The sequence below is a fragment of the Triticum aestivum genome, chromosome 1D (assembly GCF_018294505.1).
Source record: "Triticum aestivum cultivar Chinese Spring chromosome 1D, IWGSC CS RefSeq v2.1, whole genome shotgun sequence".
NCBI classification, from domain to species: Eukaryota; Viridiplantae; Streptophyta; class Magnoliopsida; order Poales; family Poaceae; genus Triticum; species Triticum aestivum.
Window position 1 is genome coordinate 359572910 of NC_057796.1, and position 12388 is coordinate 359585297.

The following is a 12388-nucleotide window of genomic DNA, read 5'->3' on the forward strand; positions in this document are numbered from 1 at the left end:
CGGGCCGGCGCGGTGGAGGAGATCCACCGGACAGGTGGCGGCGCGTGAGTGGACGGGGGCGGCGGCGCGGCTGTGTCCGGCCGGCGGCGGACGCGTCCGGCGGCGACGGGAGATTGGGTTAGGGTTTCGTAAACGGGAGGGGATGCATATAAATAGGTAGAGGGAGCTAGGAGGCTCCAAATGAGGTGCGGTTTTCGCCCACACGATCGTGATCGAACGACCTAGATCATGGAAGAGAGTTTGGTGGGTTTTTGGGCTGGTTTTGAGGGGGGGTTTTGCTGCACACACAAATGGACTTTGCGGATGCCCGGTTAACCGTTGGAGTACCAAACGACCTCCAAATGGAACGAAACTTGACCGGTGGTCTCCCGGTGGTATACTAGGGCCACTTGACAAGCCTCGGTCCATTCCGAGAATGTTTAACACCCGCACATGAAAGAAAACAAGAGGGGTGCACCGGAGAAGATAGGAGCGCCGGATTGCAAAACGGACAACGGGGAAAATGCTCGGATGCATGAGACGAACATGTATGCAAATGCAATGCACATGATGACATGATATGAAATGCATGACATGAACAAAATGCAAAACGAAAAACAAAACCCGACCACGAAGGGAATATCATAACACATAGCCGAAAATGGCAAGAGTTGGAGTTACAAATATGGAAAGTTACATCCGGGGTGTTACACTTTTATTACTAGTTACCTTGCTGTTTTTATATTTTCGGATTACAAAAACCTATATCTACCATCCATATTGCACTTGTATCACCATCTCTTCGCCGAACTAGTGCACCTATACAATTTACCATTGTATTGGGTGTGTTGGGGACACAAGAGACTCTTTGTTATTTGGTTGCAGGGTTGTTTAAGAGATACCATCTTCATCCTACGCCTCCCACGGATTGTTAAACCTTAGGTCATCCACTTGAGAGAAATTTATTACTGTCCTACAAAACTCTGCGCTTGGAGGCCCAACACGAGTCTACAAGAAGAAGGTTGCGTAGTAGACATCACACTTATATCTTGAAATTTAGTGAAGGGATCATCTTATAATGCTACCGCCGTTCTAAGCAAAATAAGATGCATAAAAGATAAACATCACATGCAATCAAAATATTTGACATGATATGGCCATCATCATCTCGTGCTTTTGATCTCCATCTCCAAAGCATCGTCATGATCTCCATCGTCACCGGCTCGACACCTTGATCTCCATCATTGCGTCGTGGTCGTCTCGCCAACTATTTCTTCTTCAACTATTGCTGATGCATAGTGATAAAGTAAAGCAATTACATGGCGTTTGCATTTCATACAATAAAGATACAACCATAAGGTTCCTGCCGGTTGCCGATAACTTTTACAAAACATGATCATCTCATACAATAACGTATATCACATCATGTCTTGACCATATCACATCACAACATACCCTGCAAAAAGAAGTTAGACATCCTCTACTTTGTTGTTGCAAGTTTTACATGGCTGCTACGGGTTTCTAGCAAGAACCGTTCTTACCTATGCAAAAACCACAAAGGTGATTCATCAAGTTTGCTGTTTTAACCTTCTTCAAGGACCGGTCGTAGTCAAATTTGATTCAACTAAAGTAGGAGAAACAGACACCCGCCAGCCACCTTTATGCAAAACTAGTTGCATGTCAGTCGGTGGAACCGGTCTCATGTGCGTGGACATGTAAGGTTGGTCCGGGCCGCTTCATCCCACAATACCGCCGAATCAAAATAAGACGGTGGTAAGCAGTATGACTATCACCACCCACAACTCTTTGTGTTCTACTCGTGCATATCATCTACGCATAAACCTGGCTCTGATACCACTGATGGGAAATGTTGCATGGAAAACAAAAAAAATTATACACTCACGCAAGATCTATCAATGGATATGCATAGCAATGAGAGGAGGATAGTGTGTCTATGTACCCTCGTAGACCCTAAGCGGAAGCGTTTCACAACGCGGTTGATGTAGTCGAACTTCTTCGCGCTCCAACCGATCAAGTACCAAACGCACGGCACCTCCGCGTTTTGCACACGTTCAGCTCGGTGAGGTCCTCCGCCTTCTTGATCCAGCAAGATGGCGAGGTAGTGGATGAGTTCTGGCAGCACGACAGCGTAGTGATTGTGATGGTGAAGCTATCTCCGCAGGGTTTCACCTAAGCATTACGAAAATATGACCGGGGGTGTAAACGGTGGAAGGGGACGCCGCACACGGCTAGGCAATTGTCTGTTGTGTGCTAGGCACCCCCTCCCACATATATATAGGTGGGAGGGAGGGAGGAGTAGCCAAAGGAGGCGCCCAAGTAGGAGGAATCCTACTTGGAGTCCCTCCCAAGCCGCTCCCCCTGCCTTATATAGGTGCGGGGAAAAGGCATGGGAGGGTGGCCCCCCTTCCTTTCTCCCATGAGAGGGAAAGGTAGGAGGGGCTAGCCCTCCCCTCTTTCCTTCCCTTAGGGCCTGTTGACCAAAGAAGGGGCGCACCAGGGGCTGGTCTGTCCCCCCCCTTTGGCCCATTAGGCCCATACACTTACCGGGGGTGTCCGGAACCCCTTCCGTGACCCGATGACTACTCGGTGCACTCTGAAACTCTTCCAGTGTCCGAATACCATCGTCCTATATATAAATCTTTACCTCTCGACCATTTCGAGACTCCTCGTCATGTCCGTGATCTCATCTGGGACTCCGAAAAACATTCGGTCACCAAATCATATAACTCATATAACACTATATCATCGACGAACGTTAAGCGTGCGGACCCTACGAGTTCAAGAACTATGTAGACATGACCGAGACACCTCTCTGGTCAATAACCAATAGCGGAACCTAGATGCCCATATTGGCTCCTACATATTCTACGAAAATCTTTATCGGTCGAACCGTCATGACAACATATGTAATTCCCTTTGTCCATCGGTATGTTACTTGCCCGAGATTCGATCGTCGGTATCTTCATACCTAGTTCAATCTTGTTACCGGCAAGTCTCTTTACTCGTTCTATAATACATCATCCCGCAACTAACTCATTAGTCCTTTGCTTGCAAGCCTTCTTATGATGTGTATTACCGAGAGGGCCCAGAGATACCTCTCCGATACTCGGAGTGAAAAATCCTAATCTCGATCTATGCCAACTGAACAAACACCTTCGGAGATACCTATAGAGCATCTTTATGATCACCCAGTTATGTTGTGACGTTTGATAGCACACAAGGCATTCCTCCGATATCCGGGAGTTGCATAATCTCATAGTCGAAGGAATATGTATTTGACATGAAGAAAGCAATAGCAATAAACTGAACGATCAATATGCTAAGCTAACGGATGGGTCTTGTCCATCACATCATTCTCCTAGTGATGTGATCCCGTTATCAAATGACAACACATGTCTATGGTTAGGAAACCTTAACCATCTTTGATCAACGAGCTAGTCTAGTAGAGGCTTACTAGGGACACGGTATTTGTTTATGTATTCACACATGTATTTAAGTTTCCGATCAATACAATTCTAGCATGAATAATAAACCTTTATCATGAATAAGGAAATATAAATAACAACTTTATTATTGCCTCTAGGGCATATTTCCTTCAGTCGCCGCCGCTTGGGTCCCATGAAGGCCACCGCCGAGGTGACATAGGTGTACACAGCCGGTGTCTTGCCCTCTCGCTGGCCACTGTCGCCTCCCTACCCAAAAAAACAACTTTGATCCATACAGCGTATGCACCTCCCCTCCAGCTGAAGCATCACCTGGCGGTTCCACTCCGATGAGCGGTGGGGAAGCAAGCCGCCCCTTGCATTGAAGCATATACCTCTGGGGTTCACGGCTACCGGACATGGGGACAACAATGGAGACCCGCCTCGGTCGGCCGTAGACCAGTCAAGGGTATCCCTGTCGTTGGAATGGATATCCGTTGGAGCCGTCCGTAGACTAGTTTTATCTTAGTCCGGTATTATTTTTAGTTAAAAAATGCCGAAAATGTAATGAATTCCGTCTGGTTTGTATGAAATCCGTCGTGTTTACATGTATTTCGTCTGGTTAGTTCAAAAAGTAGTTGAAATGTATGCGGCCAATGTTGGATGGCGGCCTCCCGCATCCGTGTACACGTATGGATGCGGGAGGAAATTTGCGAGTCCCATTGAAGATGCCCTTAGAGCATCTCTACCAGACCCCTTAAAGCGGTCAAACCCGTAAAAAAAGAGGTGTTTACAACGTCGGTCGACAAACGGCGCCTAGCAGATCCCGTAAAACTTGTTCAGCCCTTAAACTTTTTAAAGGGCACTGAAAGTCCATCAGGAGAACCTCATATGTACAGTTTCGAAGGCAGTATATAGTTCAACCTGTAAACCGGTCAAACCTCGTCGGAGTAGACGCGCCGCCGTGAAACTGACAAGAATCTACCCGAAGGTCACCGGAATCCGTTGTCGTATGTCGGAAGAAGCCGGCGCACGCCGGAATTTGCCGCCGCCGGTCCGAACTGCGGCCGGCTCGACCTCCACTGCCGAGGCGAGGCCGTCCACGGGCAGGGCAGAGCAGGCCACCATCGGCCCGAATCAGGGCGGGCGGCGCCAAAGAAGGGCGAGGGGGGAGGGGGGGGGGCTCGCGTGGCCACGCCGGGGAGCGCGCGCAGCGGTGCCAGGCTCAATCGGAGACGGGCAGGCGCGCCAGGCAGCGTGCGGTTGGGGCGGGCGGCTGAAGGGCTCCTCCACTCCACACTGGCCGCGAACAGGCGGCGCTGGGGCGAGGCACACCATGGCCGGAGACGGGCTCTGCCGGGACGGAAGGAAAAAGGGGGGGAAATGGGCTACAGTGGGATATAGTTTTATTTACGGTGTCTGCTTTGTCCCGGGCAATTTCGCACCGAACGGTTTCCAGTGTACCTTATACGCGTTTTTAAGGGTGAACGATGCTCTTAGTCCGAACAATGAAGATGCAGATTTGAGGAGTGGAGGGAACAATCCCTGCTGGGACTGATTGATGCAGCTCGATTCAGTCATCAGTGTCACTGTTCGTGGCGTGCCTGAATGCCGTTGCAAATTCAAACATTTTGCGCTCGCTCCGGTAGCGCTCTCTGACCAAATGGCCATGCCATTGCCAGCTTTGGTGCCGAAAGTCTACTGCTTTCCACTGCTTGTCTGCAGCCACCTACTACCAGCCCAACGTTTCTTCTGTCTTCCCGTCCGTTACTCAACAATGATTAGTTGGCACGTTGCGCTTAATATAGAGAGTAGCTTGTGTGATGAAATGAGAGAGAGAGAGGTCTGAACTCTGAAGAAGAGCTGCAGAGCAGACAGACCATCAGCGAAGCTCAATGGGCACTTGTGTGAGCACATGCTACCCCTGCTCGTCTTCCCCTCCCGCCTCCGGCGACGACCACCCAATGTCCTTGTCCGGCGGCTCCCCGACTCTGGGCGCCACCGCTGTGCACCCGCTCCCGCTCACTTCCGGTTCTCCCGCGCCCACGCCCACCGCCTCCACATCAACCTCCTCCTCCTTCTCCTTGATGTCGGCCGCAAGCTCATCCATCTCCATGGCCAGCACCACCACCACCACCTCCTCCTCCTCCTCGGCTACCACTAGCTATTCCTCGCCGTCGTTGTCGTCGGGGCCTCGCTTCTCGGCCGAGTTCCTCAAGGCCCGCGCTTGCAGGGACACGGACGTGGAGACGGAGGTCGTGGTGCTCGACCCCAACATCAACAGCAACAGAAAGAAGAGGAAGAAGCTCTCCCCTGCCTCCGCCACTCCTCGTCCGTCCTCGCCAAGAACGCCTCCGGCTCTGTCCGTGGTCAGGTCCCCAAGGAAGAACAAGCCTGGCAACATCACCGGCCGCCGCGCAAGCACAACTCCGACGACGGCGGCGAGGCGCGTGCGGCCGCTTCCCCCTCGGGCGCCGCCTGCAGGGGCAGGAGGCTCGGCGTCCTGCGGGAGGAAGAGGCCTTCTTCGCCTTCGTGCCGATCGGCAGATTCAGCTGGGAGGAGGAAGAGCGCCAGGGCAGCGGCGGCCGCCGGCGGCGCTGGCGGAGAATTGGTAGATGACCTCAGCAACCCCCTCATATCCATGGATTGCTTCATCTTCCTCTGATCCCATTCTCATCTCGCACCATGCATCCACTGTGATTGTGCCAAATGTGTGTGCATTCATTTGTTTTCTTTCCTTTGGTGTGCTTTTTGCATATACAGTAGCAGTAACATGTTTAATTGTGGTTTGCTGTCACCTACTATATGCGTGTAATTAATTAGCAGCATTGTCGTGTATGTGCACTACACTACATACATTGTTCTTCCTAAGATTGATTGCTCATATTCAGTTCTGCTCTCCCTGTCAGAAAATGTTCTCTTCAGGCCAGATTTTGCTAGTTGCTAATAGTCCAGAGATTTTCTTTAATGCAGAGAAACAAAGAGCACAGGACAACTTGACGCCAGGCAGAACCAAAAAGAAAAACAAATTGACTATTTGAGCAAGCAATGAAATGTACCGGTATTCTTACCCACATCAGTTCAAATTCATGGGCTTGTGCTAAAAAAAGATGACATAAACCGATGACAGCGGCGCAAGGTTACCAAAAATGATGCTAGAATCACAAAGGCCATCTTCGATCACTCCGCTAATTTTGTTGGAAACAACACTCAACCAGCATCCATAGTGTTCCATACATTCATCCATAACAGAAAATAGAAGCCCAACCAACAGACGTTGGATGCAACCACTTACTGCCTCAGTAGAGTTCGACAGAACAAAAAACACAATTAAATTCAGCAAATATGTGAACTATTTTTGGCTGGTCATGAGCTAGCGGCCGCCAAGAGTTCATCCCGGCCTTTGCATACTAGGATGCACATAGCCAAAACGAGCAACGATTCAGCATATCGCTTCCGTGGCCGCCAAGAGTTCATCCCGGCCTTTGCATACTAGGAACCACATAGTCAGCATTTCATTATCCAAATCATGTGTCTTGTCTCGACAGTCAGGCACCAGCCTCGACTCCAGTGTCTGCCAGCCACAAAATACACTCTTCTCAGCTCATTGTAGATAGGCTAAAGTACATTGGTCTTTGCGAAACTGAAGGAGGCGTACCGTGCTCGCAAGGGTTTCCAACAGCCGGTTGATCTCTTCAGGGATCTCTGAATCTGTGTTGCTTGCCAAGTGTGTTCTAGCAGTGAAGCGTTCGTCCTTTGGCTTAGCAGGGGCACCCCTACATGATATGAAGTCAAGTTAAGTTTACCCCTGGCAGTGGCTTTTAGTACACGGCGCAATCTGGTTGCTTAGCTGCTGTAGAAAATGACACAATGCGCAACACACACTGACCTGTCCAGTGCATCATTCTCACTCAACATCGGCAATACTTCTGTTTTCGAGAATAGGAGGCTGTGATGGCTCACACCTGCTATTCCTTGTTTTTCCAGAAACTGGATGTGCTCCCTCAGCGACTCATCCCTGGAACATGCAGTACAGGCAGGCTGATTAACTTCTCAGCAAAGAACATAGAGTTGTCACCAACTATTGTCCAGCCAATTCAAGCAAAGAAAAGTTGTTACATTTTCCTTTGGGTAACCCGTAACCCTCTCATCATGTTATGAAGAACTAAAGCATTTTTCTATTTCAAAATGTCTGCATAACACCTCAATATTTTGGTGTCTATTTTCTGACTGATATGTGTTATGGAATACAAAATAGATGGTGACAAGCATTCTATAATAAAATGTCTATTTGGAACCTCAGATATGTTTCATTTCATATAAGTATATGGAACCTCAGACTGTCAGAGTGTGATGTCATCAGAACTAAAGGAACAAAAGCAAATGTCTTACACGTCCAGCTGCTGTCCATGCTCTTCTTGCAATTGTTTCTGCGTGAGGGAAACATCAAACCCTTGTTCTGGCAGACTAAAAAGCTCTCGAATGTCCTGAAGATATGCAAAAGAATTAGCCATAGTATCCAGTACGACAAACAGCAAGAGTAAGCAATGACAAGTGACGGTATCACGATAAGTACACTCTTGCTGAAGTAACGCGTCTGTTCTTTCTTCTCCGTGGCTGCCCTAAACAAAGCACCCTTGAGGACCTGCAAATAAGTATTACGTGATTCAAGGAAGTGGGAGCATGGAGGTCTAGAGGTGTCATATGAAAAAGATTGGAGTAAAAAATTTCTATAACATATTTGAACCTGCAGTTTATATATCTTTTCTTCGACGGTTGCAGATGTCATCAAGCGGTATACAATCACATCTTTGGTCTGTCCAATTCGATAAACACGATCAACGCTCTGATTGTCCGTACTGTAAAAGGGAAGATTGTGTTATGGAATAGAAAACTTGCAGTGACAAGCATTCTGTAAAAGCAAAAGGAATGGACTTGGTGAGGATGTGTCAATGTTTGGGTACCTTGGATTCCAAGCAGGATCAACTACTATGACACGAGCTGCCTTGGTGAGTGTAAGTCCAAGACCACCGACTTTTGTGGTCAGTAAAAATATTTGAGCTCCGAGGCCGTCTTTGAAGTCCTGGATACGGAAATGCATAATATGTAACCAACATATGATGAATCCATGGTACGAAACAAAATAAAAAAGGGAAGCGCGAGCAGGAACCTTCACAATCCTTTCCCTCTCGGAAGTCTCTGTGGTGCCATCCATGCGCAAAAAGTTGTAGCCCTCTAGCAATATAGCTTCCTGTTGCAACAATCAAATGCATTACGACAGAGAAAGTGTGTTTTGCCCATAGCTAGGTCCAAACAACACAGAAAATAAGTGAACATCCACGCTTCAAAGCTCATGTTGTCAGACAATTTCTCTCTCAAGTAATTCTACTTCGTTATTGAACAGGACATGAATGTGATATGTCTCTTCAGTTGCATAAAAATCTCTAAAGCCGATCAACTAACAGAGTTATATTGAACAGGACATGAATGTGATGTCTCAACGTAACAGTAAGACGTGCACAAATTTTAACAACATTATATTATGTAAGAAGAAATCACCCATTTACTCTACTCACAGAGTTTATCATGTACTATGTGAAAACCATAAATACAACAATGCATACAAAATAATAGCTCTAATTTGAATACTGTATCACAAAAACACGGCATGCACTCCAGCACAAACAACAATTGACAACATACCTGAATCAGGTTTAGCATTTTACGAGTCTGCGAAAATATAAGAATGTGGTGTCCCTCTTCAAGAAGATTCCTCTGCATCATTAGATTAACCATTTGAGTTTACATAAACAAATGCGGAGTACATTAGTATTTATTAACAACTACTTCCTCCGCCCCAAAATAAGTGTCTCAACTTTGTACTAAGTTGTACCAAAGTTTAGACAGTTATTTTGGGACGGAGGGAGTAATATGCATCAGAGATAACTTGACATATATTTTGGAATGCTTACCAACAAGGACATGATAAAAGATAACTTGCATGAGACTTCTTGACCAGCTTGCAGTGCATCATCAGCATGAGCCATATCTGCGAGGTTCATGGCCATATTTTCAGCCATCAACATATCCTGATTATTTGACATTCCATCCATGCCTTCCAGGATGTCCTCAGCAGCTCTCTTGGTCAATATGAGTGGGTGATCACATATTTTCTTCAATACCTGTTTAAGAGAAGGAAAAACATGAAATAAGCATAAATGCACCAAAGAACGTGCACAAAAAGAAGATAAATTAAGATTATAAAATTACAATTGCAGCCTCCCATACAAAATATAATCCCTCTATTTCATTTTATATGGTGTATTTTTGTTTAGTTCGGAGCCAATAAAAATGATTAATACTAAGAGAAAACTATTGTCTTGGGAATAACAGAAATAGTTAGTCAGTATGCAAGTTTAATGATAAATGATGAAGAGAGTATACGATGAGCACACCTGACGAGAACTAAAGGGCTACATGTGAACAACAAGAGAACAAAAGGTAGAAAAAAAGGTCTACAGAAAAGGCTTTGAAGCTTATGCTTACCGTGAGAGCAGCCAAGGGATTTCCTTGCGATGCTAAATGAACTAGCTCAGAGTTCAGAAATGCTTTATATAGTTGCCTCTGCACCAAAAGACATACAAATTGCAAAATCATCATTCGCCAATTACTCGACCAGTTTTGCGTCAATGGCATAAAAAATTATACCTGGCAATCTGTTAATTTCAGCCAGATAATTAGCTCATTCTTCTTCGGAAGCTGTTTATCATCTGTCAAACCAGTCTCAAGTGACACTACATTTTTCATACGTCGCAAGAAATATGGCTTTATACGTTCCCTTAATTCCTGTGAACAAAGTCAAGTATGAACAAAAAATATAATTTGTTTAGTTCATTTGGCTCCAAGTTATCATCCGAAAGGATGAGTAAACGTTTCCACATTCTAATGCGGCAAATTTAGATGCCTTAATCTATCTTGCTTGCCTTCTCATGGGTCAACTAGAAATGGACATGCACTTATATGAAATTTGAATGCAGTTCAGTTATGCAACTGCTTTCACATGTCAAATCAGATGAAATTACTACTTAGCTAATGTATGGATGAAAATGTAATTTCTCAACAGAATCATAATGACAAGAAGTAATGCCATTGCACATATTGCAATATATCAAACATGATGACTGTTTACAGCAATAAAATGCCGACATACAAAAAAGTAAAAGCACAGAGACACTAAGTTGCTCACCAAAATAGCAACAACAAATAGGCCTGGGTATTACATATCTCTTGGACACAAACACAGAAAAAAATTAAGGTACCTTTGCTACATTTGAGCCTATGTGCTTGGCTCGGTTGCTAGCGGTCTTGTCATTTCCTCGATTGATAGGCAATTCATACAATGTTCTGAACCTGTCAAAGTATAGACAAATAAATAACACCAGATGGTGCAAAGCAAGGCAGTATCACTAATGCAGGTGGTAGGAGCTAGGGCCCTACCGGATCTAGGGCGTAGGTTGTAGGGGAAGGAGGGGGAAGGACGAGGGCTGGTGCGCGGCGGCCGGCGGCGTGGCGCCGTCCTTGCCCTTGCGACGGAAGCAGCGGCGGCGAAGGCAGGAGGCGGCTAGGGTTTAGGTCTCCCGGCTCCCTAAGGGAAGCCGAGCAAATTATGATTGCTTCTTGCTTGATTAGATTGATACATCTCCTCTCCTTATATAGAGAGGTTTACTTGACTCCTAAGCAAACGATCCTAATACGATAAGATAATTGGGCTAAGCCTCTAATTAAGATACTTGGGCCATAACCCACTGGGCTAAGCCCCTATGCCGGTCATAACACTTCTCCCCGCCTGCACAAACAGCTCGTCCTCGAGCTGTAAGGTGGGGAAGCGCTTGCTGAACTCCTCGAGGTGAGCAACCAGCGTCAAACAACTTCGCAACAGCTGGGGCGGCAAGGTCGGCGGCGACGGCGTCCTCCGGAATGTAGTCTGCAACCTCCAGGTAGAAGAGTCGCGGGCAGGCGTGGCCGGGCGTGTAGGGCTCGTCGCAGTTGAAGCACAACCCTTGGCGGCGACGCTCGAGTAGCTCGGCCGAGGTGAGCCGGCGGAACGGGCGCGCCGCGGTCGCGGCGAGGGGTGCCGCGGAAGCCTGAACAGGCCGACACGGAGCGGGATCTGGCTAGGGTAGTGACCCAGTGGCCCGGGACGGTGACTCCTGCTGGACGGCCACCGCGCGGCGCTCGAACGCGCGGGCGTAGTACATGGCCGTCTGGATATCAGAGGTCGGCCCGCTGCTGCGCCGTCACGCCCGACCGTGGCATGCCAGGGCCTGGAAACGGTCGGCGAAGTCCTGAACCGTGGAGGTGAAGGGAAGGCGGCCTAGCTCCGCCAGGCGGCTCCCGCGGATCGGGGGCCCAAAACAAAGGAGGCAGAGCTCGCGGAAGCGCTCCCAAGGGGGCATGCTGCCCTTGTCCTGCTCGAGGGCGTAGTACCAGGTCTGGGCTGCACCGCGGAGGTGGTAGGATGCCAGCCAAGTGCGCTCCGACGCGAGCGTGCGCTGTCCACGGAAAAACTGCTCACACTGGTTGAGCCAGTTAAGCGGGTCCTCCGTGCCGTCATAAGTGGCGAAGTTGATCTTGGCGAACCGTGGCGGCGTCTGGGTCGGCGCGCCATGGCCGACCGGCTCGGCGGTGCGGAGCAGTGATGATGACGGCGCCCGGTCAACGGTGGGGAGACCGTCATAGGCCCCCGCGGAGCCGGACGAGGCCCCAGACTGCAGCGTGGGTACCGGTGGGTTCCCGGCCTCCGTGTAAACTGGCGGTGGCGACGTCCCGGTTAGCCAGGCCGGGATCTGGGACGGTGACGGCGGAAACCGGACCTGCTGGATCGGGAGGTCTCCCGGTGTGGACTGGCCCAGTCCGGAGCTGGGCGGCGGCGGTGGGAGCTGGACCGGCGCGGGCGGCGCGGCTG

The 12388-nt window shown here is 48.4% G+C and overlaps 2 protein-coding genes across 2 annotated transcripts in view; one reads left to right on the plus strand and one right to left on the minus strand.

Moving 5' to 3' along the window:
• The first annotated feature begins 5164 nt into the window (after window positions 1-5164).
• Window positions 5165-6717, plus strand: LOC123182068 (putative protein TPRXL). Its single transcript, XM_044594519.1, has 2 exons — window positions 5165-6034; window positions 6397-6717. The coding sequence occupies exons 1-2, from the start codon at window positions 5318-5320 to the stop codon at window positions 6421-6423; spliced, it is 744 nt and encodes a 247-aa protein (XP_044450454.1). The 5' UTR covers window positions 5165-5317; the 3' UTR covers window positions 6424-6717.
• A 141-nt stretch (window positions 6718-6858) lies between these two features.
• LOC123182067 (SNF2 domain-containing protein ENL1-like) overlaps window positions 6859-12388 on the minus strand; it is a 9089-nt gene continuing 3559 nt past the window's right edge. The window contains exons 6-18 of the mRNA XM_044594518.1: window positions 10743-10833; window positions 10132-10269; window positions 9970-10047; window positions 9396-9605; window positions 9127-9198; window positions 8594-8674; window positions 8388-8506; window positions 8171-8282; window positions 8000-8068; window positions 7816-7910; window positions 7313-7441; window positions 7082-7199; window positions 6859-6997 (exon numbers count right to left, since the gene is read on the minus strand). Coding sequence (XP_044450453.1) covers window positions 6866-6997; window positions 7082-7199; window positions 7313-7441; window positions 7816-7910; window positions 8000-8068; window positions 8171-8282; window positions 8388-8506; window positions 8594-8674; window positions 9127-9198; window positions 9396-9605; window positions 9970-10047; window positions 10132-10269; window positions 10743-10833 — 1444 coding nt within the window. The 3' untranslated portion in view covers window positions 6859-6865. The remainder of the gene's footprint in view (window positions 6998-7081; window positions 7200-7312; window positions 7442-7815; window positions 7911-7999; window positions 8069-8170; window positions 8283-8387; window positions 8507-8593; window positions 8675-9126; window positions 9199-9395; window positions 9606-9969; window positions 10048-10131; window positions 10270-10742; window positions 10834-12388) is intronic.

Coding starts and splice junctions, on each gene's coding strand:
- LOC123182068 (XM_044594519.1), top strand. CDS start 5,318: ATGGGCACTTGTGTGAGCACATGCTACCCCTGCTCGTCTTCCCCTCCC. Junction 6,035..6,396: donor GCGGCGCTGGCGGAGAATTG/GTAGATGACCTC, acceptor TCTTTAATGCAG/AGAAACAAAGAGCACAGGAC.